General features: G+C 38.1%; 3 protein-coding genes and 1 long non-coding RNA gene across 5 annotated transcripts; 2 read left to right on the top strand and 2 right to left on the bottom strand.

Annotated features, from left to right (window-relative positions):
* Positions 1-226: 226 nt before the first annotated feature.
* Positions 227-4,318, top strand: LOC144472621 (uncharacterized). 2 transcript variants are annotated; one of them, XM_078185859.1, is made up of 4 exons: positions 227-1,001; positions 1,302-1,493; positions 1,592-1,768; positions 3,528-4,318. In XM_078185859.1, the coding sequence occupies exons 2-4, from the start codon at positions 1,311-1,313 to the stop codon at positions 4,191-4,193; spliced, it is 1,026 nt and encodes a 341-aa protein (XP_078041985.1). In that variant the 5' UTR covers positions 227-1,001; positions 1,302-1,310; the 3' UTR covers positions 4,194-4,318. The 2 variants fall into 2 exon arrangements, with proteins under 2 accessions (XP_078041985.1, XP_078041984.1); XM_078185858.1 differs by having other exon boundaries at positions 229-650.
* A 685-nt stretch (positions 4,319-5,003) lies between these two features.
* Positions 5,004-9,490, bottom strand: Flr (actin-interacting protein 1 flr). The gene is made up of 13 exons (XM_078185857.1): positions 9,328-9,490; positions 8,270-8,391; positions 8,097-8,187; positions 7,877-8,024; positions 7,637-7,804; positions 7,385-7,553; positions 7,141-7,269; positions 6,953-7,057; positions 6,561-6,881; positions 6,360-6,479; positions 6,118-6,276; positions 5,598-5,748; positions 5,004-5,514 (listed from the first exon to the last, which is right to left on the bottom strand). The coding sequence occupies exons 1-13, from the start codon at positions 9,341-9,343 to the stop codon at positions 5,405-5,407; spliced, it is 1,809 nt and encodes a 602-aa protein (XP_078041983.1). The 5' UTR covers positions 9,344-9,490; the 3' UTR covers positions 5,004-5,404.
* Positions 9,491-11,506: 2,016 nt separating this feature from the next.
* Positions 11,507-21,508, bottom strand: Reg-5 (Rhythmically expressed gene 5). Its single transcript, XM_078186094.1, has 4 exons — positions 21,263-21,508; positions 17,594-17,765; positions 16,671-16,760; positions 11,507-13,581 (listed from the first exon to the last, which is right to left on the bottom strand). The coding sequence occupies exons 1-4, from the start codon at positions 21,377-21,379 to the stop codon at positions 13,217-13,219; spliced, it is 744 nt and encodes a 247-aa protein (XP_078042220.1). The 5' UTR covers positions 21,380-21,508; the 3' UTR covers positions 11,507-13,216.
* On the top strand, positions 12,551-13,959 carry LOC144472761 (uncharacterized). Its single transcript, XR_013494465.1, has 3 exons — positions 12,551-12,679; positions 13,338-13,699; positions 13,777-13,959. It is a non-coding gene; the product is annotated as an uncharacterized LOC144472761 (long non-coding RNA).
* Positions 21,509-21,750: the final 242 nt, after the last annotated feature.

The following is a 21,750-nucleotide window of genomic DNA, read 5'->3' as shown; positions in this document are numbered from 1 at the left end:
TGCTTTCGTTCTGTCTCTCTCGATTATCTCCTGTTGTTTTCTTAAACCAACTGCGCGAAGCTGGATGCGCATTAAAATGGTGGGGATAAAAAGACGTAATATGGTTAGGTAGGAATAATTCGATATGATAAGGCAATCACCGTATAGAGATTGTAGAGTTTATGTTGGTTTATACATATATTTCACGAGCGTGTTTGCGCGTCTTTTTAGAAGATTACAATAGAAGATTACAATACAATTTATGCCTTATTCATTCGTTCCGATAAATTCTATAATCTCTGGAATACAATACAATAAAAAGTGCAAACTATCTAATCAATACTCAGGTTTAGATAATTAATGGCATAAAATTTCTATCATAAATAGGCGAGACTATCCTTTATCGTAGCATCAAGTGCTAAATGCTTTTGGAATAAAAGAGCGAGATGTACTTACGATCATATTACGCGGTGAACATTCGAGAATAAACAAGTTGCTCGCGTAGCCCTCTAATGGCCAGTGCAGGAGACACAATCGCACGTCGAGCAAACTTGAACGGTATTTTTTTTCTATGTTACGGATGATTATGGCGAGATTTGCCAGATGGAAGTGAAGTGTCGTATAAAGAATACGTTTGTCGAATTTATCAAACGGAATTTGTCGAAGTGAGGGTAAGCGACACAGAAGATTAAATTTCGTTTCGCGGTTTCGATGAGCATTCGTTCAGTGATCAACGAACGGAGAAATGGAAGTCTGCTCCCTATGAAATAGCGAGCTAATGCCTGTCCTTTCCTCCAGCCATACTCGAGTGTACAATAATAGACTTGGCTGGAACCTGCAGCCTGATTAAATAAATAGTATTGTCTATCTCTCGAACTGCTCCACCAGCAGTAACGCAACCATCCCTTCATCCGGCACGTATAGACTGATTCGGGGAGGGCAAATTTTTTTGCCGTTTTATCAAGAGTCACCAGGCACATAACCTTGTTTGTAGCAGTGTTTCCGTGGAATATAATTTCATTGTAACGTTATTTTCATTGACGTGTATTTACGATCGAAGAATCATAACGGAGAAGCAGTATTTCTATATTCGTTTGATTTGATATGTATCAGTGCTCGGGAGATATTTCTTTTATTACAACAGTTTGTTCGATTTCAATTTGTTGCTCTTCCGTTTGTTCGTACCTGCGGAGCAGTAGTAGATTATTGAATGAATTACAAGAGGACATTTTTATATAATGAATAACACAGAATTCTGTTAATTGTAATGGCTAATTTTGGTATCGTCAGAATTTTAAGGTCTGCAAAATTTTGATTCACAGCACAGAAATATGGAGGGTCAACAATTTTGTTTACGGTGGCATAATTTTCAAAATACTCTATTGAGCTCCCTTCCTAAATTGCTCGACGGTGGTTATTTAACAGATGTCACGCTAAGTGCAGGTGGCAGGCACATACATGCACACAAAATTATACTTTCAGCTTGTAGTTACTATTTTAAAGAGTTATTTAAGGTATTCATAGCACGAATGAATTATTAAATGTGAAAAGAAGTTAATGGTAGAAATGAAATGTTATAGATTGTATTATATCAATGTGAATCAACTTTTAGGATTTAAGTTCTTTGCAACATCCTGTCATTGTATTGCCAGGCATGGAATATGCAAATTTGTGCGCACTTGTCACATTTATGTATAACGGCGAGGTGAATATTTACCAAGAACAATTGCCTGCACTTTTGGCTATGGCAGACACGTTACATATTCGTGGATTGGCAGACATTGCTGGGGTAAGAAATCTCGTATGTGTATTAATTAATATAATAAATAGACAAAGCAAGACGGTTGCACAAAATATTTTAGACTGGTAAGTTCGTATTATAGTTAATAATATTATAGATTTCCTTAATACCTTATTGTTTTATTTGAATGCATATCTCTGGTATACCTTTTCTCTGTTTCTTTTTATTTCTATGACTGTTCTACCAAACCTCTCATTTTACTGCTTTGCACATGAAATGCATGATTGCATTTTAAGTATACATATTATGCAATTAATTTCTTATAAGGTACAAACTAGCGCAATATAAATATTAAATAATTTTCATTGCTCCTTTTAGCAATTGTAGTATTAAAATCACATTTTTTTTGTTAATTTGTAAGCAGTATTTTTCACTGCGTTCAGATGTGTTAAGTTATGATAGCCATAGGTATTTAGTATTATCTGATAAACTACAATTAATTGTCCAATGAAGCTTGCCTCGGTGTGTTTTGTACAAAATACGTAACAATGCATGTATCTTTTTGAGTGCCTTTTATATAAATATTGACAATTCCTTTTTGACAACTGTTATTTCCTTGTGTTATCTGATACACAAAAGTAGAGAGACATTTTTTCAAAGTACACATAAAGAATAGTATTAAAGTAACATATATAATGCTTTTAAATTTTTATAAGTATTATGATTTTATTAACCAATAAATTAAATTATTCAAAAATTGTTTGCTATCTCTGAATGTAATGCAAAATTGAAGTTGTTGTTAAATATATAAATTATTTTTTTTTTAAGAAAATTTCTGCAAATTTTCATTTTATATGGTTTCAACTTCTCCACTTCATCACTTTCTACGTTTCCTACATTGAATAATTTGCATGGAATATATTAATTAAGTGCATTAATTACATACTCAGACATTTAAAAATTAAAGTCACTTCCTTTATACAGTATTATAAGAAAATACTATCTAAAACAAATTGCATATTCGCTTTATCCTTTCTTAATCTTTATATTACCCTATGATCGTGTTGTTTTGTTCAGGTCACTTAAATACATTCACTGTCGTTCCTCAAGAAGTACCTCACGATGGAATTACCTACTACACATGTTATGTTCATACGTGCATCGAAGGAACGATAATGAATATAAACGATATCCACGAGATCAAGGTCGTTGTGTGTGTTGCAACTAAATGCAAGTGGATGCATCCCATGGAACCTTTCCCCATAGAATGAGTTTACAGGTATATCTAAAATAGCTTTCTCCAAAAATCTCTACATGACTAAACATTTGGTAGACACTTTTTTAGAATAATTAAGTCTTTTCTTTTTTTTTACACGATATCTACATTGCATTACATACAATAATGCTTATTGTTTTCTTTTAGTCAAGAGTGGCTATAACAAAAATTTAGAATCGATGTATACATATTTAACAGTCTTACATTCATCAGAAGGGAAAGAAAGACTGCATGGAATCTTTTACACTTAATAACATGCTAAAGAAGTCAATTATTTATACTTCGTTATATCCAGAAATGTATATTGTACATGTGAAGTGTAGAATACTTTCCGGCAATCTTAAAATCAAGAACAAGCGAACATTTTCCAATGCCAAAAGGTGTTTAGGAATCTCAGAGGCTAGGTAGAACAGAAAATTTGACAAACAAGAGCAGAATCGTATGAATGAAAATAATCAGTATTTCTGATTGAAAATGAATATCGTTGTTTGCTTTCGCGGCTACTATTATTTTATCTTTTTTTCATTACAGAAAAGCTCGCGACACGATAATGGTTTATACGTACAGCCTCCGCCAATGCAATTACAAGAAAAGACGTTATCTGAACCACCAATAAAAAAAGAGAGCAAAGACAGTGCTACGAGCAGCGAGTCCTTAGAAACAGTTTTAGCAACGGAAACGACAGAACACACGGATGAAACGTTCAATGATCAAGAAAGTATACCGTACTGTGTGAAAACAAAGCCTTATTACTCTATTAATGCGAAGTTAAATCAGAGAGAAAAAATCAGTATTCCTTCTACTAATGCTTCATCCAATAAGTACGCCGAGCAAGGATATTCAGACATCGGGATGGATGAAAGTACACAGGTTTTAGACGATCAGATTACTCCAGTGGAAGACACGAAACCGCCACCTGTTTGGGACGCAAATTTCAAATTTCTTACAAGCTCCGTTAGTGGTAGAACGTCTCAAAATTATAATAAATCTAGTGTTACTTGCCTTATCTGTGGAAAACAATTAAGTAATCAATACAATTTGCGGGTACATATGGAGACTCATAGTAATAGTTCATATAGTTGTACCGCCTGTTCGCATGTGTCGAGATCACGTGACGCGCTTAGGAAACACGTTTCTTATAGACATCCGGTAGCCTCACCGCAAAAGCGTTCACGATATACTACACCGAAACCATAGAAGCTATTACTATTATAGATAATCTTGATTTGTATTATGCCCATATTTTAGGTTACATCTTTCTCAAAAAAGAAAAACAGAAAAAAATAAGTTAACGATGTGTTACTCAACTTAGATCTAAGTATTTTATTAACTAAAAAACAGAATTGAATTTTAAAATTGAAAATTATGATACAAATATTCTGGTTCTTGTTATTTATTTATTAGGATATTTCTTTCTCTTGAATACCAAATTTTTTCAATCAAGCTGGTATTGCTGTGAAAGTATTTTGATTTTTCTTATAAAGTTCTTAAAATACTTCCTTAAATATGTTGTATACTCCCCTTCATTACAGTCGCAATTTAGTTGAGAAAAATCCAATATAGCATTAAGTTATACGAATTTAGAAAAGAAAAAACACACAAAGCAATATAAAGACTCTTCAGATTTATATAATACCTTAACTGTGTTACCATGGACAAGGTAAATATTGTTGTTGAATATAAAAGTTGAATATTTTATTAATTGCGAGAACTTAGAAGAAGGTTCAATATAAAAACTTATGTACCTCATCTTTGTAAGAGATATTCAGTACTAGACTGATTAAGAATAGGGCAAGTTAATATATTAATTATATATAATTATATACACGTATATATTAATATATTAATTATATATAATTATATAACGCCTAAATTATTTTGTTTTTAAGTGTACAAATAATTTAAAAGTGTGATCGCGTTCCTCCGAGACCCTTAGTGTTCGAATTGTTACTGTTTTCTTGTTATCGTTACGCTGTTTTAATAAAGACAGAGTAGACAATAAATATATCCGTTTTTTGATTTCTTTTTTTCTTCCACAATCAATTCTTTTTACAATCACCCAGTAAAAATTGAAGAATCAAACAACACCGTGTGTTTATCATTACGCTGTAAACATTTAAAAAATAATTACAGTGTGTAAAAATGTTATTTATAATTGACGCTGCATGAAAATGTAAAAAGTATCGCGGCGGCTTTTTTTTTTATAACGTGTTACTCGTTTTGATCATTCTTTTCAAATGTATCGAATATAAAAAGATCACAGTAGAATCTGATTAATCTTATTTAAGGATCGTATTAAAAAATAATACACAATATCCATTGACTATAAAATAAATAAAATGCATCCAAAGATAAGCTCTTCAAAGAAAAAGGAAACAAAAAATAAGATAAATATTACGTGAAATTAATTAAATCTTTTTTATACGCCATATCTTAGTATTGCAATCCTGTCCTACTGAGATCAATGTTTCTTCATCAAGCCACACTAAACGCGTTATTTGGCTTTGTGGGTGAGCATCTGAAATGAACATAATTCCATCAGAAATTTTTCTATCGCATATAATATCAGAGCGTAGAAAATTAAATATTAAATTTTCTTACTTTTAATAATAGTATGCTTTGCCGGATTTGCAACGCTCCAAATAATGATCGTTGTATCCAGGCTACCACTGGCTACCATATCCGAGTCAGGAGACCACGCTACAGAATTCACTCTTGCGTTGTGGAAACCCCATTCCCTATTGTGTGCGAGCTAGAAAAATATATTTCGTCAAATGGTATTTGTGATAGCAACAATTGTTGCCGGTGCAGCGGTGAAAAGCTAAAAATCTACTCACCCTCTAGGATTCCCACAAGCGTTTAGGAAGAGCAATTATTACAAACAAATTTGTATGTAAGACATAGACGTACTAGCGTTTACATATATGTTTCGCCCACAATAGTTATTAATCGCACTACGTACATTAGAAGCGTGGAATATGAATTTACATCACTAAGAATGTAAGCACTGAATATGTAATGACATATTTGAAAAGCGGTTAAGTTTTTTACTTTGAAGCTGTACATGAATAGCGTAAATTTTAGTTTTCACAATTTCTTTAAATATTGAAAATGTTTTTACCTCGTACTCCGGGACACCGTAAAGAATCACTTTTCTGTTTGCGTCGCAAGCTACCAAATATTTGCTATCTGGACTGTAAGATACATCTGTGACTGGACCCAAATGTTCCAGTTCAGTTTTAGGAGTCAGATTCGTGCCTGATAATGAATAAATATGAACCTGAAAATTACATAATGGAACCGAGGTGTTTAATTAAAAAGATAAACGTAATTAAAATATAGCATAAGGATTAATGGACGTACCGTATTGTCTGATGTAGCTCCTATAGCTACGTCACCATTTTCTTGATTAATTGACACACAGGAAGGTTCGTAATCGATAGGTACACTTGATACCTTCCGGCCATCTTGAGTAACAGTGATCTAAAAATAGAATCACCATTATCTAAAAATATATGAGTGCCAAATATTTCAATTCTAATAAGATTATAAAATAATTATTACCTGGCAAATTGTAGCAATTACAACAATATCGTTATAAATATCTAGACCTCGCGGTTGGCTGTCCAGCTTAACAACAGATGTGTCTATATAAGAATTCGCATCAATTTCCACTGTCCTCAAGGTATCGTCGATACCAGCGGTGTAAAGCAAATTCTTTGCGGCTTTCATTCCATTGATCTGATTTCCGTGCCCCTGGCCCTGAATACGATCATTCTCTCCTGTATTTGCGTTCCAATTGGTAATGTATCCGTCATGAGATCCAGTGTAAATTGTACTTCTATCAGGACTCAACGTTAATACTGTTATTGGTTTATTATGACCCTGAAAATTATAACTTATTATCAAACTTATTCTGATACAATATTATCACTAAGTAGTTCATACTGTGTTACCTTGATTATTCTAATTGGCTTTTCAGGATTGTTAACATCGAGATAATTAATAAATCCGCTTAACGATACAGACAGCAAATGATTTCCTTGCCATAAACAGCTGACCTATAATAAGCAAGATACAGATTTAAGGAAGAAACTTTTACATTCAATTTGGGATGACAATTAAATTTACGGTACTATCATACCTGTTGATCATCAACTGCTGGTCCCATATTGAATTCGCTAATCAATGAACGAGTTTCCACATCCCACAGTTTACATGTTTTATCTCCAGAAGCAGTTAGTAATTGTGTGCCATCGGGTTTCCAAGCTACCTACAGAATTGCAGTAAACTGATAAATAATATGCTGGATATTACTTTTACCAGGTATTGTTGATTTGCTAATTTTATTAGCAACAAACGTAACGGAGAATATTTGACTTGCTTACTCCGTATACGCCGCCTTGATGAGCCGGAGATCCGACTTCTCCAACGAAATCTGAACTTGTGCCATCATAAATAAATACTTTCCCGTCAAATCCTGCAGACGCAAACAGATTACCGTTAGGCGAGTAACGGACAGCTTGAACAAACCTAGCGTGATCCTGCTTCGTCATTCTACGCAAACAACAGATAAACTTGGTTTGACTTATTAAAAAAAAAAAGGTAAACATAGACATTTCTCCTTGAAATGTACGTACTTAAACTTAAATGGGGGTCCTTCAAAAACGGCAATAGTATTGTCCTCGCTTCCAGTGATTAATCTAAATGGTCTTGTAGGTCTGAAGTCGCAAGAGTTAATGGGCTTGCTCTGGCCCGAAATTTCACCTACAGATGTGCCGGTTTCCGCCATAAATACATGACCAAATCTAAAGTTAAGTTAGGAAAAGTAATTTATTACTAAAGTGGGAACTACATTGAGTAAATATCCTGTTATTTACCTCTCTCTTCCTTCTCCAACTACCACCATACGTTGACTATCAGGTGACCATGCTATATCTTTGATGGGCCCTCCAATGGGTTGGAACTGGTTTTTTAAAATATATTCTTTGGTAACAGTATCCCAAATACGTACTTTGCCAGATTGGTCTGTAATATATTTAATAACAACATTCATATACATTGCACTAGGTAAAACTATATCTTTGAAATATTATATACCTCCTGATGCTATGTAGAATCCACTGGGAGAATATTTTGCAACATTAACTGGACAAGAATGTTCGGTATAAATATCTGTAATGGCTGGATTCTGTAAAATAACAAGATATTAAAAAAAATTATTTAATTCAATAGATTTCCATGAATTCGTATAAAGAATTAAATATACCCACATCAATATTTCTAATGATAACACTATTACCATTAGTGTACAAAAAGTTCTTCCCTTTAGGATCAGCACCTAAGACAAGGGGCTGTCCTCTCTGAGTCCTGGGCAATGTAGCAAAAATGTATTCTGCAAATACAAATGTATACATTGGTTAAAATCATTAACAACAAAATTAAACTAGCTTTTGTAAATCATATTATTATAATAGCACATGAAAAAATAATTTCATTAGATCACTTAATTTTTCATTATATGCAAAATTGTTGAAGTTAATTCCACAGTGGATTACTATATTTTCCAACTGGAACTAAAATTGTGCACTTCCGTGATGCATTGGCATAGATCCAACATACAATATTGGAAATTATTTCAAGCATACAAACTATATCTTGATCTAAAATTATGATGATGATACTACCTTAATGGTTTATTGAGAATTTACGAAGAGATTTTATTTCAATATGTTATTACACATATCGAAAACCGCTATCATTGTAATAAATCGTATAATGAACATATTTTTATTGCACCGCTAACGTTATACCGGTATTTACAATTTAAATGTAAAAATCCGAATCTAGGTATTGTTCGCAATTTTGAATTAAATTCACATTACGCGTTTAATTGTAAGTTAAGAGTAAATTATTAATAAAAATTTCGTGGAATTGAATCGAACGAGTGACAATTATCTCAAGTGTTCAACGAACCGTCATTTGGAGAGGGAAAAAAAGGAAATGAGCGATATGTCTAAAGCCGAGCCGAATAGATTGCCAGGTAGTGAGGCGCAAATAATACCGTATAACAAAATAAAAAAATAAATGCAACGGAATGACCGGTACGATGAACCTGTGTACGTGGCTAAATACGGCCCAAGTTACTAAATGTTTTACATTAAATCCATCTTGACACATTGCACGTAAATCATCGATGCATTTGAAGTGTTATGATTTGGCTTGAGATAAGCAACCGGAAAGTTGTAAGATATGATGTTCACGTTAAAAAAACAGTAATAAATCGACCCGCCGATACAAGATAATGCCGAAAACGTTAAACGTCACTTACTTGTTTCATAGGACATTTTTATTCCCTTTATTTATTTAAATAATACTTGAAAAAACTCAACAATGAGAATCAGTTCAATGCCTCCTTCGTATCTCTCTCTGCCGCCCCCCATACACTTTCCACCGAAATACTTGTTCCGCCCTTGCCTTATTTAGCTGAACCATGGAAAACAGAGAACCAAGACCAGTAAACAACAGTCGGCCTAGCCTAGACCATATATACCACTAGATGCGGCATATAGATGTGCGGTAATGGATCCTACTCCTGCACACTTTTTGTGCTCTCTAAGTTAGTTTGCACATCCCCACCATCTTGCTGCGCATCCAGTTTCGCGCAAGTACTTTAGAAAGAGAGCGCATTCGTTCAGTTGGCGCGCCATCTGAGGTACGCGTCGTAAAATTATATTTGTAAAGGAGCTTCAACTTTCAAATAAATAATATCTGTTGCGTCCAGTGTATTTGTGAAAATTTTCCAATGTAAAACAGTAATCAGTGATACTACTGAACGTGGGGTTTTTCGAAAATTTTATGAGGTAACAGATTTTATTACTTGAAGCTTTTATAAAAATCAAATTTCGCGCCGCGTGCCTCTGATGGCGCGCCAACCGAACGAATGCGCAGAAAGCGTAAATCCGCAAGCACGGTAGAATGCAATAGGCTACATCTCGAACGTCATGCAAAACGAACATCTCGTTCGATAGTGTGATTTGCTCCAGATGTAGCTGTGTTGATTTCGTGCTCTTTTACTTACTCGTTATTTTCTTTCTTTTTCTTTAATTGTGTGCACAGCAGCGTCTCACTGGTAAATTTCCAACCAATCACAGAAATAATTTTCTATATTGATCCTCGCTAACGGATCAAGCTACGGCCTCGAGATATTCAGAAGGAGGTCCACTCACTGTATGTAACTTACTCTGCTTGTTCTGATGTCACGTGTAGAAAAATACGACCATTTAAAATTGCTGACCATGATTGAAATGTTGAGCGTATGTACGAGAATATCGTAGAATCAAATCATAGCGTTTAAGCAAGTAAAATAATCAGTGTATCAACGTTTTAATTAAACTTGAAATACATTCTGTGAAACTATAATTCTCAAAACGTGTATATTCCATATTTTACAATCTACCTGATATCATCTTTTTCCTCAGACAAATTATCTAAAGCCGTGTCTACAGGTATATGTACATATATGGTCTAAAGATTCGTCGGTCGATGCCATTTAAGGCCGGGGTCATACGAGCGTTTGAGTTCACGCACGTGACGTTGTATGCTCCATCAAATTTAACTTTGTCTACCACGTGCTATTTTCTATGCGCGTTGTAGCATTTATGAACACGTTGCGATTCCGCTATGACGTTAAATTTCACACAACGATGAATATATGAAATCAACGCTTGTGTGATCGTTGCCTAAAGTACACTTTTCAATATTCTGAAATACATGTATTTTTAATATTTACGTATATGTATTTTTTATGTTTTATCCAGCGTCACCTTTAACTTTGTACATTGAAAAGCAGGGCAGTATTTGAAACCTGAAAAATCAGTCTTTGGCCTAATAATTGTTAGGAAGATAATTATAATAATTATTATAGACACATACTTGTACTTCTACAGTATACGAATCCGCTTTTCTTGGGAAATTTAGCGGTTATAGAATATTCTCTGTACAATGTAAAGTCCGGCAAAAATTATCAGCTCAAGAAAATTGGAAAATGGCGCCATTTATTATTATAATTAGTGGCGCCGCTTGCGGTAAAATTGCAAAACAAAGCTACAGGTTTAGTACAGCGCCAAAATGCGCAGCGATAAAACGCTGAAGCTGTTAATCAAAATTAACCTCAAAAGATAATATAGAGCGCTGAAACTGGTAAATAAGTTATCTATAGTTGATTTCGGAGAACAGCTTGTGCGTTTTACCATCACTAGCTTTCATAACCAAGACGGTAAGAATCCCCTGTTCCTTGTATTTACAATAACAAATATAAGCTTTTTACGCATGAACAGGTGCAGAAAATTGCTCGAACGTTTACTCCTTTTTTTTCATATAAGAATTTTTATTGCTTACAAAAATAGAAGCGTCATAAAATTATCAAGCATTTTTGATTACCCGGCATGTCAATTAAAATAGTTTCTAAAAATTCGTTCGCAAAAGTAAGATGAAGGGTGTACACAATATTATCGAAACGAAGTATCACATTTTATTTTAAGTCATCTATACAAATTTATGAATATAATTTGTTCGCTGTTCGGCATCAATGTTCGTATTGTTCGATCAGCGGCCTTGCGAACAATATTGGTTTGCGCTCTCGGTTGTTCTCGGTAATAGCAATCTAATATAGTTTCACGTATGTATATAAGTAACGAAACTTGTTATATAAAATCTAGATTACTATTATACACATACACACGTATAAAAAGAGAACTGTTTAGTAGATAAAAAGATCATGCAATGTGTTGCCATAAAATATCACGTGCAGTATGCGCATACAAATCTAACGTTTATCCGATAAATTTAATTATATGATAGATGTTTTTTCATTTCAGTTTTGTGTAAAGGGTAACGCGATTCATGGATAACAAACAATCTCGTTTTACAATGGAAACTGAATCGTATGACTTCTATAAGTTACAGTAATACGTTGTATGCATAAAAAATATGTTTTGTTTAATATTATAAATACATACGTTTCGCGCTGAACATGAAGAATAAAAATTTTTCTGCGAGGTAAGTTCCTTTACGCCACACGTCGGCGAAACATCTTAGAAACGAAGAACTCGATGATGCAATTGTCATAAAAAAAATCTCTCGCGGTATCAGATGACGAGCACATTTGATTCATGAAATTATAATCAATTGTTCGATCGAAACTCTAAACGAGTACGATGCAAAAAAATAAATAACAATTACAGGGGATGATGAAATAAATAGTAAATGAATGAGAAAATATGTATGATCGAAGGGTATTCATGGTCGGCGATTATTCGTGCGTGAAAGCGGTTGAATGCACACGTAAGCGAAAACTATGTACAGTGAAGTCGACAAATTTTGCGCGAACGAGAAATCAACAACGATGAAAGCATAGAAGAGCTTAATGGCCGACCAATCGTCATCTAACAGCTGGTGCCTCGTTACGTACGTCTAAATTATTTTAAAGACCTGCAACAAGGTCTATCGTTAATTAATTGCTAATTAAGAAAACGTGAAAATGTCCTTCGTAGGAGCAGTCTTTTTAAACTCGCCGTCGCTGACTCTGTGAGATGTTTACGAGTGTATCAATGGACGTACAGGATCAATTCAACTGTTGACATAACCTGTACTATCGACCAGCAGCGTATTGCCCTAAAGAAGTAATTACATATACGAACAAGCAATCTGTATAAGATTAAATTCTATAATCAGCGATATCTATCAGAAATGAATTCCATCGTGTAAGGTACACAACGAATTCCCTACATTTAGGTAACAAATAATCCTGTCTTCAACTCGCACCATGAAAGACTGCTTTAGCTATACAGAGTACCCCAAGTCCTTAAGTCATTGGAAGTAACCTTTTCCTCAGCACAAATGGGACACCCTGTAGTTCGGTAAGACAGTGCACTCTGTCCGCATATCGTCGGCAGACATTCGACGACTGTTAATTAAGTTTGACTCTTGCCGTGGCGTCTTCGAACACATTAAAAGTTCGGTCACCGGCATATCGATTACCAATTATTTCGTTCCGAGCGGTCTGCGCGCGTCCCGGGTCCAGATCAGTCCGACCCGGCGGAACGGTCGAACAAGCGGGAACACAGAGCGTTCGTTGCGCGGGACACGCGGCTCCTTGTACTTGTCTGCCATTTCCGGCGTCCGAAGGTACATTCCTCAGCGATGAGTCTCGCGTCCCCTCAGTAGTAATGGATCTTGCGTTTAGCGACGACCTCTTGAAGCAGCCGTCTGTCAAACGGCGTGTGACGCCGATGATTTTTAGCCTCGGAAAACGAGTTACCCTTGGATCGTTTTCCGTAGAACGAGCTCCTGTCCGCCTCGAGTTCCTCGATCGACGGCACGCGAGATGATCTGTACTCGTCGACGTCCTCGTCACGCGGCAATGGACGCGTCGAGTCTTCGGGGACCGGCCGGCCGTCCGGGTAAACACGGATCACCATCGGCCCGACCAAGTATGGGCCTGTGTGCTCCGCGGGCGGCCGAATGTAATCGTGCGACGGCGCCGTCTCTTCGCCCAAGCCGTTCGTCTCGCTGTCGCTGGTAGCTGAAAAGATGTTCGAGATTAGATGTTATAGTTTGCCGAATTTGGAAGAAGTTGGTAAAAGACGTACGAAGAATTTAATAATATCGATAAGTTTTCAATTTATCGAGCCTAGAGAAAGGTACAATCTATTTTTATTTAATTTGTGTTTTCTACGAGCGTGGCGTAAAATTTTTCTTTATTTCTTTTTATTTTTAGAAAGGGTCAATCGCGCTAAGTAACAACGACTAGAATGCATTCGAGAGCGATTCGAAAAACAACGAAAAGAGCTAAACGTTAATTACCAAAACGAATTTCTAGCCGAGACTTCTCTCGCGTGACATAATGCGAATTGTAATCAAGGTGTGGTGTAGCAGGTGGAATAAACATGACTGGAATCAATTATGCGCATAATGAATCGATCGGATTGATGAGCGACCCCTCGGTCGAGGCTGATTCGAGATTAAGGAGACACGGTTCGCCGGTAAAGGGACTCACGGTGTCGTTACGAGGTGCGAATTTCAACGGAAGGAGGAACTTTCCGTCGTAAATATTTTCAGCACGATCGGGCACGTTTAAATCGCGCTCGCCGTTGCGTGTACCGGCGCGATAGACATTTTTTAACCGAGACGTGACCTCCGCGTTATGATAATCGAATGGGTAATATTTTCACACCGAGCCGCATCGGTAGTTCCTACTTCCGGCAGCTTGATCGTCCGATCGTGATTATCCTTCGCAAGGACTCCTGGATAGGGGTCTGCAAGGAATCTCATTCATTCGGGACGATTACAAATTAATTTCATAATAGCCCTCACCGGCTGTCGATCTGTTCTCGTTAACATATTTCAACGCTCTGTTATCTAAACTCTTTGGATTCCACAAGAGTCGCCGCTCGAGAGAAGTCACTCAAACGTTTGCGGTGGGAAGAGTGTACAGTCAGTGTAAAAAGTATTGGTGTCAAAAATGGTATTACTTTTTTATAATTGGGCCAAGAGATGTTTTTGTTGAGGAGAATCGGTTTACTAAACAATGGCTAAAAGATTGTATCCAGAAATTCCTATTAGTTGGAGTGATAAAGATTGGACTTTATTTATCTGACCATAGAATGAAAATTTTAACAATGCGTTCTTTTGTAGGTCTCAGTAATTTGTTTGCATGCCGAAGATTTCGTCGATGCTGATAGACTACAGGGACTCGGATTAAAAAGTTAAAGGACGAGTGAATATTTCAACCAATTGCAATTTTTGAAAACAAGTTTTTAGTCATTATACAGTAACTTAATCTCTCTATAACATCTCAAATAAAAATTTAGATTGCTTAATCCAACTATAAAAACGTTTTTTCATTTTAAAGGGTGTACGAATACTTTTCACGCAGACTGTATAAAAACCGCAAGGGAACGATCGACTATTAGCTACGTTCTTTAAGAAGATGTATCTAAAGATCTACACATGAAGATACAGCTGAAGCTACATATTCAAAGACGTGTCTTAAGAGAAAAGTAAACCAGTTTTTAATCTCGCGTAATCCGATGCTAATTTGCATCTCTTGAATACATATACTGCTGTCGGAAAAACTTATCAGCCGAGCTGATCGTGAAAGGAAGTGAAATTCGATGGATCGCAGCGGAATATGTATGAAGATCCATATGCATGCTCGGGAGAATGCGTACGCGCGCATGTTCCACCGCGAGTGAAACTTCTCCACAATTTCGAGCCACGGAAATGGATTTGTTTTTTTTTGTAAAGTGCGTTTCTAATCGGTTCGTTCAGCGAATTGTTTTCTTTTCGATCTAGTTTCGCGGAGGAAAGCGCGCGACGGCTTCCTTCGGAGAAAACGTGAAAGTGCTTTTGAAGAAATTGACCTCTTTTTCGACGTCCGCAGCATCTCCGGCGTTTCGTTCGCGACATCGGCTTTTTCTGCAACTAGGGTAGTGGAACCAGTTACCGTAGAATAATTCTTAAGTTCTTAAGAAACGTCGTTTAACGCCAAACCTACCACATAGTAAAACTGTTGCAAATTCAATTTATTTTTTTAGATTCTGTAATGTTCGTATTGTTGCAATTGCTGCGATAAAGTGCTGTATTCGATCATTTCTCATAAAAGTGTCTTCATAACTTTTATAATTTTAAGATAAGAAACCGGTTATTTGACCGTGGTAGATTTAGTTTTAAGGCTGGCAACAGGCCACGGTAATTGACTCCTTTGCCCTAGATCGGTCTTTGTCCGCGGGGAGAACGATTCGGGTTAAAGGGAGTACCGAAATCCTCGATCATCGGTAAAGTGAATCGGGTGAAAGTGCACCGAAGAAAAGCGGTCGATCCGAGAAACGAGCGTTGCCGCTATCAAAACGCGATCTCGTTTGGGGGGAAAAAAAAGATGAAAAAAAAACTTTCTAGTGTAACGAAAGCGATTGAGACGGTGGCTGGAACTTTCTCGCGACCGGCGCGGCGCGGCGCCGCCATTTGTTTTCGTTCGTCTCGGGTCACGGACATCGGACGGACTCCGATCCCAGTGATCACTGATTTTTCCCGGTGACTGCCGTGCGATTTCAATTTTCACGGTTAATGTAAAGGTTAATTAGCGTGCCCGTCGTTGATCGGGTACGCGCGCGCGCGCGCACCTAACGTGTCGGCGAAGCGGTCTAATCTCAGTCTCAAACGAGTTTCGATTTTCCGTCGATTAGAACTTTCTCTCGTTAATTACTTTTCATACAGTCCGTCTAGTTATCTTTTACTCGTACTACGCGTTACGATAGAGAGAAAGAGAGAGAGAGAGAGAGAGAGACTTGTACACGCTAGTTCATGAACATTTTCGATTGCCCGATCGGTGTTGGTATTTCCTTCGCCGCACCATTAATTTCGAGCGAACGACTTCCCGCGTTTTTCTAATCTATCCTTCTGCTCGACTTTAGCGCCATTAGATTCCCAAGATGCGAGATTGCAATGCCGTTTTAATGAACGAGTTACTTTTCTGAGTCAATATATTCCGTTAACATATTTTCCGAGTCAAAATATCTCGAATCTTGCAAGATCATTTAAAAAAATTGTTCGATATTTGTAACATGATCTATAGGTATAATTAATGTCTCAAAGTTCAAGTTGCACACATACCTAATGGATCGGATCCGGTCGTGAAGTAGGAGCCATCGTGCTCGTGGCCAATCCTGGTCGAAAATCCGTTCTTTACCAGAGCGCTCCAAACTATAACGAAAGAAAAAAAAACGGCGTTAATTGATTATCAAATATGATGTTTTTTTTCATACATTCTGAGCATTTGCACGTACCACTACATTTTAACCAGTTAGCTATTCTTTTCTCTTTKTTAAATGTTTAAGTTGCTTTATTTATTTGAYTGCGRATCTGTATGCAAAAYAACAAGGTTATYCATTAATTTTGTAAAACAAGAATTATTTTAATCGATAGAAAATAAYGTAACGGTGCTCTTTTRAATCAGTATTCRCARTAAATGCATAARATCTGCAGTTCATTAATTGTACCGTGTATATTTGATCTTTTTCATATTTCGTTTAAATGCGRCACTCTTTTTTCATGAAGTATATSATTTAATAAACAATATCTAAGTSTATGTTGCCGTGTACGTAGCTGTTTTTCAGCAAGGAATTCGTCACGAGCAAACAGAGACATTTTCCGTTATTACAAGCACACTCGAGAAAAACAGCTAACTGGTTAACGAACGTAATTACCATGTAATTACGAAAACGCTAGCTGGACTGCAATTTCTTTTTTCCTAAATAGCCCCGTTTCCGAGAAAAACGAGTTTCGATATCCCCAGTGAACCCGCGCTGTTGGATAAATGGTAGCTGCCGAGTCTGGCCATGATTCGCCACTTCTACTTCGTCCGTACCAAACACGATTTTCTGGGACCAGGATTTATATTGTCTCGTGTACAATCGCCTGATCCATTGGGATTTATTGCTCGTTCTGTTCTTTTTTTTTCAATCGAAGTGTGGCATTCTTCGACCGGATTGCGATAGGTGACCGAAATTTTATAAACTTCATTAAATATCGCTTACTCATTTCCTTCGCGCCGTGCTGATAGGGGTCCAGTTTATCTAGAACAGTGTCGTCCATGGTCGCCAAATTCCGCAGGCATGAGACCAACAGATTCTTGTTGCAGTCCGGCATCGAGGAATCGGCGCAGAACTTGGCCACCTGCTGGCTGAACATCCGGAACAGGTGGCTCATCTGGAACAGAACGTTCTGGTTAGATGGATAGGCTGAAGCACGAGGAACACGGAGTGAATCGTAATTTTATAGCAATCGCAGTCGCTCGGTGATCCTCTCGATCGTATTTTTACTCGTATCTTCGGCGCACGTTCCTCGCATCATTAATCTTATACTAATTTCATATTCTATTGCGCAACCGTGATGCAGTAGAAACTCGATTATCCGTTCTTTCGATGTATACGCAAGGATATTTAATCCGACACTTTGTTAATACAATTGCTAATGCTGTTCAAATAGAATAATCTTGTGATTCATTGCGTCGAACGATCGAGGCTCTACCCGTAGTTGCAAGAGTCGGGTAGAAATTGCGGACGGTTCTCTTTCTGTTCGACGCGAAGTACACCGATCATCGCGAAAGCTGTTTTCCATTCCGTACGCCAATGCATTCTGCGCGCGTCCGGTGAAACTCGGCAATGTGTAACGCACGGGATATCGGTTACACGACAGTTATAACAAACAAATATATATGCGAGCCGCGGTCCGGCCCGGCCCGTCCGTCACGTATCGGACCTGATTGCGATACGCGCCTTTTTTTTTGTCGTTTTCGTCACGATAAATTCTAACCGTCGCGTCGCGCCGCGCCGCGTCGTGTCGCGTCGACGCGACGAAACATGCCCCCGTTCGCGTTCCTACATAAAGCGCAATAATCGATGTCCACACGCACACACACACGCACGCACGCTCCTTTTGGCCCCATCTATGGCCGAACACGATTACGTGCACGGCCGACCTTAGAATTTCTAATGACAGTTTTTGTAACAGCTTTCAGGCCCTCTCGAAAAACCTAAGGTACGCGGTGGAGAGAGAGAGAGAGAGGGGGGGGCAACGCTGCGACGTGCGTCCGATGATGACAGACTGGCTGCTTGCATAATGGGTGGAATCTTTTTCAGGAGTTTCCCAATGCTACCTCTTTCAAATCAAATCGATTTCATTTGACCGGTCATACCGTTTCATATTCTTACTATGCACGATTATTGTGAAACGAGACCAAATGGGGGTGAATTCGTTTTACCAACGTTCGATAGACTATGGGGTAATGGTGGGCAGTCGTTCTGGGGTGATCAATTGCTGTGTCTTTGGTACGTTTTCAGGCACAAATAATTTGATATTTATCGAATAAGATATTTGTTATTCTCTTACTTCGTTTACTTCATTTCGTTTATATTTTAATACAAAAATTTAACATCTCTTATTCGATAAGTATAAAGTGAATCGAACAAACGAATAACGTATCTGATAACAGTTGTTTATTGCAGATCGACGCGGTGATATTGTTCGACCAGAAAAGCAATGGTCACGTTTAGGTGGAGCGCGCACCGCGATACGTTCGAATCTCGGCGGACTACATGAGCAAGGATGCACGGTTTCCCGTGCTGACCTAGATATAGACCGACGACGCGGTGATCGATGGTGGATCATTGTGTTGTCTCTTAAAGGATTCCGGAAACGAGAGAAAGTCTTCGGGTCTTGTATAAACAATTAGCGCGAGACGAGTGAACGTCGAGCACACGACGAATGTAGGTTCCTGCAAAATTGTTCGCAGCTTTGGCAAACTTAACACCGTATACATTAAGCGTTCACAGTCCAGAGGTATTTCAAGCGTACATATCACCAAGTTGCGCGTTATTATTCATGCGGAGAGAAATTCTCGCGCTAGAGATTTTTATATAAAATATGTGAGAAGAAAAGATTTAATTCGTAAAAAAAATCATTGATATATATTCATAAAAATCGTCGCATCTTTTGCCGAAGTTTTCTACCAAGATTTTACGGTTTTATCAATTTGTGCCGCGTATATGGGAACATTGGACTGTTATGGGTTAACTCAGGAGCGGGATTTAGTTTCTCCTATACGTAATAAAATATTGTATAATATTAACTAGTTTTATAATTAATTATTACGAATTGACCAAAAAAAAAATATTACTATATTGGCACACGAAGGAGTTAGAAAAGATAATTGTACAGGGGGAGCGAAATTGTGTCAAGACTTTTAAAATGGCGTAACTGTTTTAAAATTGGTCTAAGTGACTTGAATAATATAAGCTTAATGTAAGCTCATACGAAACTAAAAAAATGATAGCTTTTTTATATTATTTAAATTCCAAGTAATAGTAAAATTGAAGAAAAGTTCTAGTTATTGTACAGAAACGCTTACAGAATTAATTCAAGTAATTCTAGAAGCATCTACCTGCTGCAATAAATATGCTAAATCTAGTTTCTGACACGCTCACGATCACTCTTCCCCTTACCTTCTCTTTCCGTTGCGTGGCGGCAAAGATATGTTAGCCTAGGGCGGTAAAAATCTAAGCCCGCCTCTGCGTTAACCCATTCATGTACGTGTCGATCGGTAGCTGCGATACATAAGTTCGATCGAAGCGTGAATAATGGGAGCGTTCTTGAACTTCAAGCGAACGTGCAAACGCACGGTTTTAGAGAGAGAGAGAGAGAGAGAGAGAGAGAGAGAGAAAGAGAGAGAGAGAGAGAGACGAGCAGCCCCGAACGAGCGATTTATTGCATGCAACGCGATGAACACCAATTTCACGTTTCTTTTACTTGCCCAACCGTAAAATACCTACTGCGTGTTAGTGCACGTAGCGCAGAGAGATACGACGCAAAATTCACCGTGACTTATTCAAACGCTGCGAGGCGTCTCCCCGGTGCATTCAACTCGAATGAATTTTTACGATACGCAGCCTACATTCCGCCGTTCGTTGCCGTCGGAAATCCGCGATTATCGCGCCAATGTATCGATTCCTCTAATTGCCCGTAATCGCCAGACTGCGGATTTCGCGGATTTACGACAAAAATGTGTAGTCGAAACATACGGCTGCGAAGACATTGAGAGAAGAAGAAACTTTTATTTATTTAATTTCTTAAAGATCCGCAGTCTGGTAATCGTTGCTTAATAACGCCGACTCAACAATTATCAACTTCCATTAGCTTAAATAAAATTCAAAGAACGTTTTCTTCTCGGTTCTAGCCGCGCTGATCGTTTACTCGGGGTGTACCGCGACGATGAAAAAGAAATACGAAGAAAGAAGAGAGAAGTGGCGCGAGAAGAACGGCGCAATGTCATGAGAAAAGTCAATGTCCGAGACGCGCTCGCGCAATTGCACCCGGTCGGACTGCACAAGTGCACGAAGAGAGGATGTTTTATCGTGGCCGATGCTGTTCGGAGAAAGTCGGATTTTCCCAATATCGGACGCGTGTGCGTGCATTCGCGGAGAATGATGCTGCGGCACGGTATCACTCGTTTCCTTTCTGTTTCAGCTCCTGCTCGAGCCCCGTGGAAAGATGCGCGACGGCAGGAATCAACGGTGACGGAAATGCCCGACAACTGTTAAATGTTCACCATAGATGGTATCGACTAGCCGCCGCACGGTCGCGCCGGAGGAAAGCACGTCGGAGGAGCGCGCGAATAGCAAACGATGGAACCTTGAGACAATACTTACTTTCTCGTCCCGTGAGAGAAACTCCCACATGGGTATCGCGGAACCAGTGACGCACAGGACGTGACATCCGAGCGCCAGGGCAGCGGCGAATATCACAAATGTTCTGCGATCGGTCATTATTGCTTGCGTTATTCGTTCACTTTTCTTTTTCGTTTCCTGGCTCCGTACACACTTCTGTCGCACGTTGATCTCCTCGACTGTACCGCACAATCGCGTCTCCGTGTATTTGTATGTTTGTTACACGCGTAGACACTCGGAACTTCTCGAAGTAGCGCCGGCGTCGATAGGCGCAAATCCGTGTTACGTAAGGATCTTTGACCGGACGTGTTCGTTCGCGTGAACAACGCTTAACAACGGCGCCGAGAGATGTTCACGTGGGGTCGACGGTGTAGAACGACGCAACGGCGCATTCCACTCGAACGGTCTGTGCAAACTGGCCTGCTCCCCTTCGATCGCTCGATTATATGTTCGCCCGATAGTGACGTCTG

The sequence above is a fragment of the Augochlora pura genome, chromosome 7 (assembly GCF_028453695.1).
Source record: "Augochlora pura isolate Apur16 chromosome 7, APUR_v2.2.1, whole genome shotgun sequence".
Taxonomy (NCBI): domain Eukaryota; kingdom Metazoa; phylum Arthropoda; class Insecta; order Hymenoptera; family Halictidae; genus Augochlora; species Augochlora pura.
This window is presented reverse-complemented; position numbering and strand designations above follow the sequence as displayed.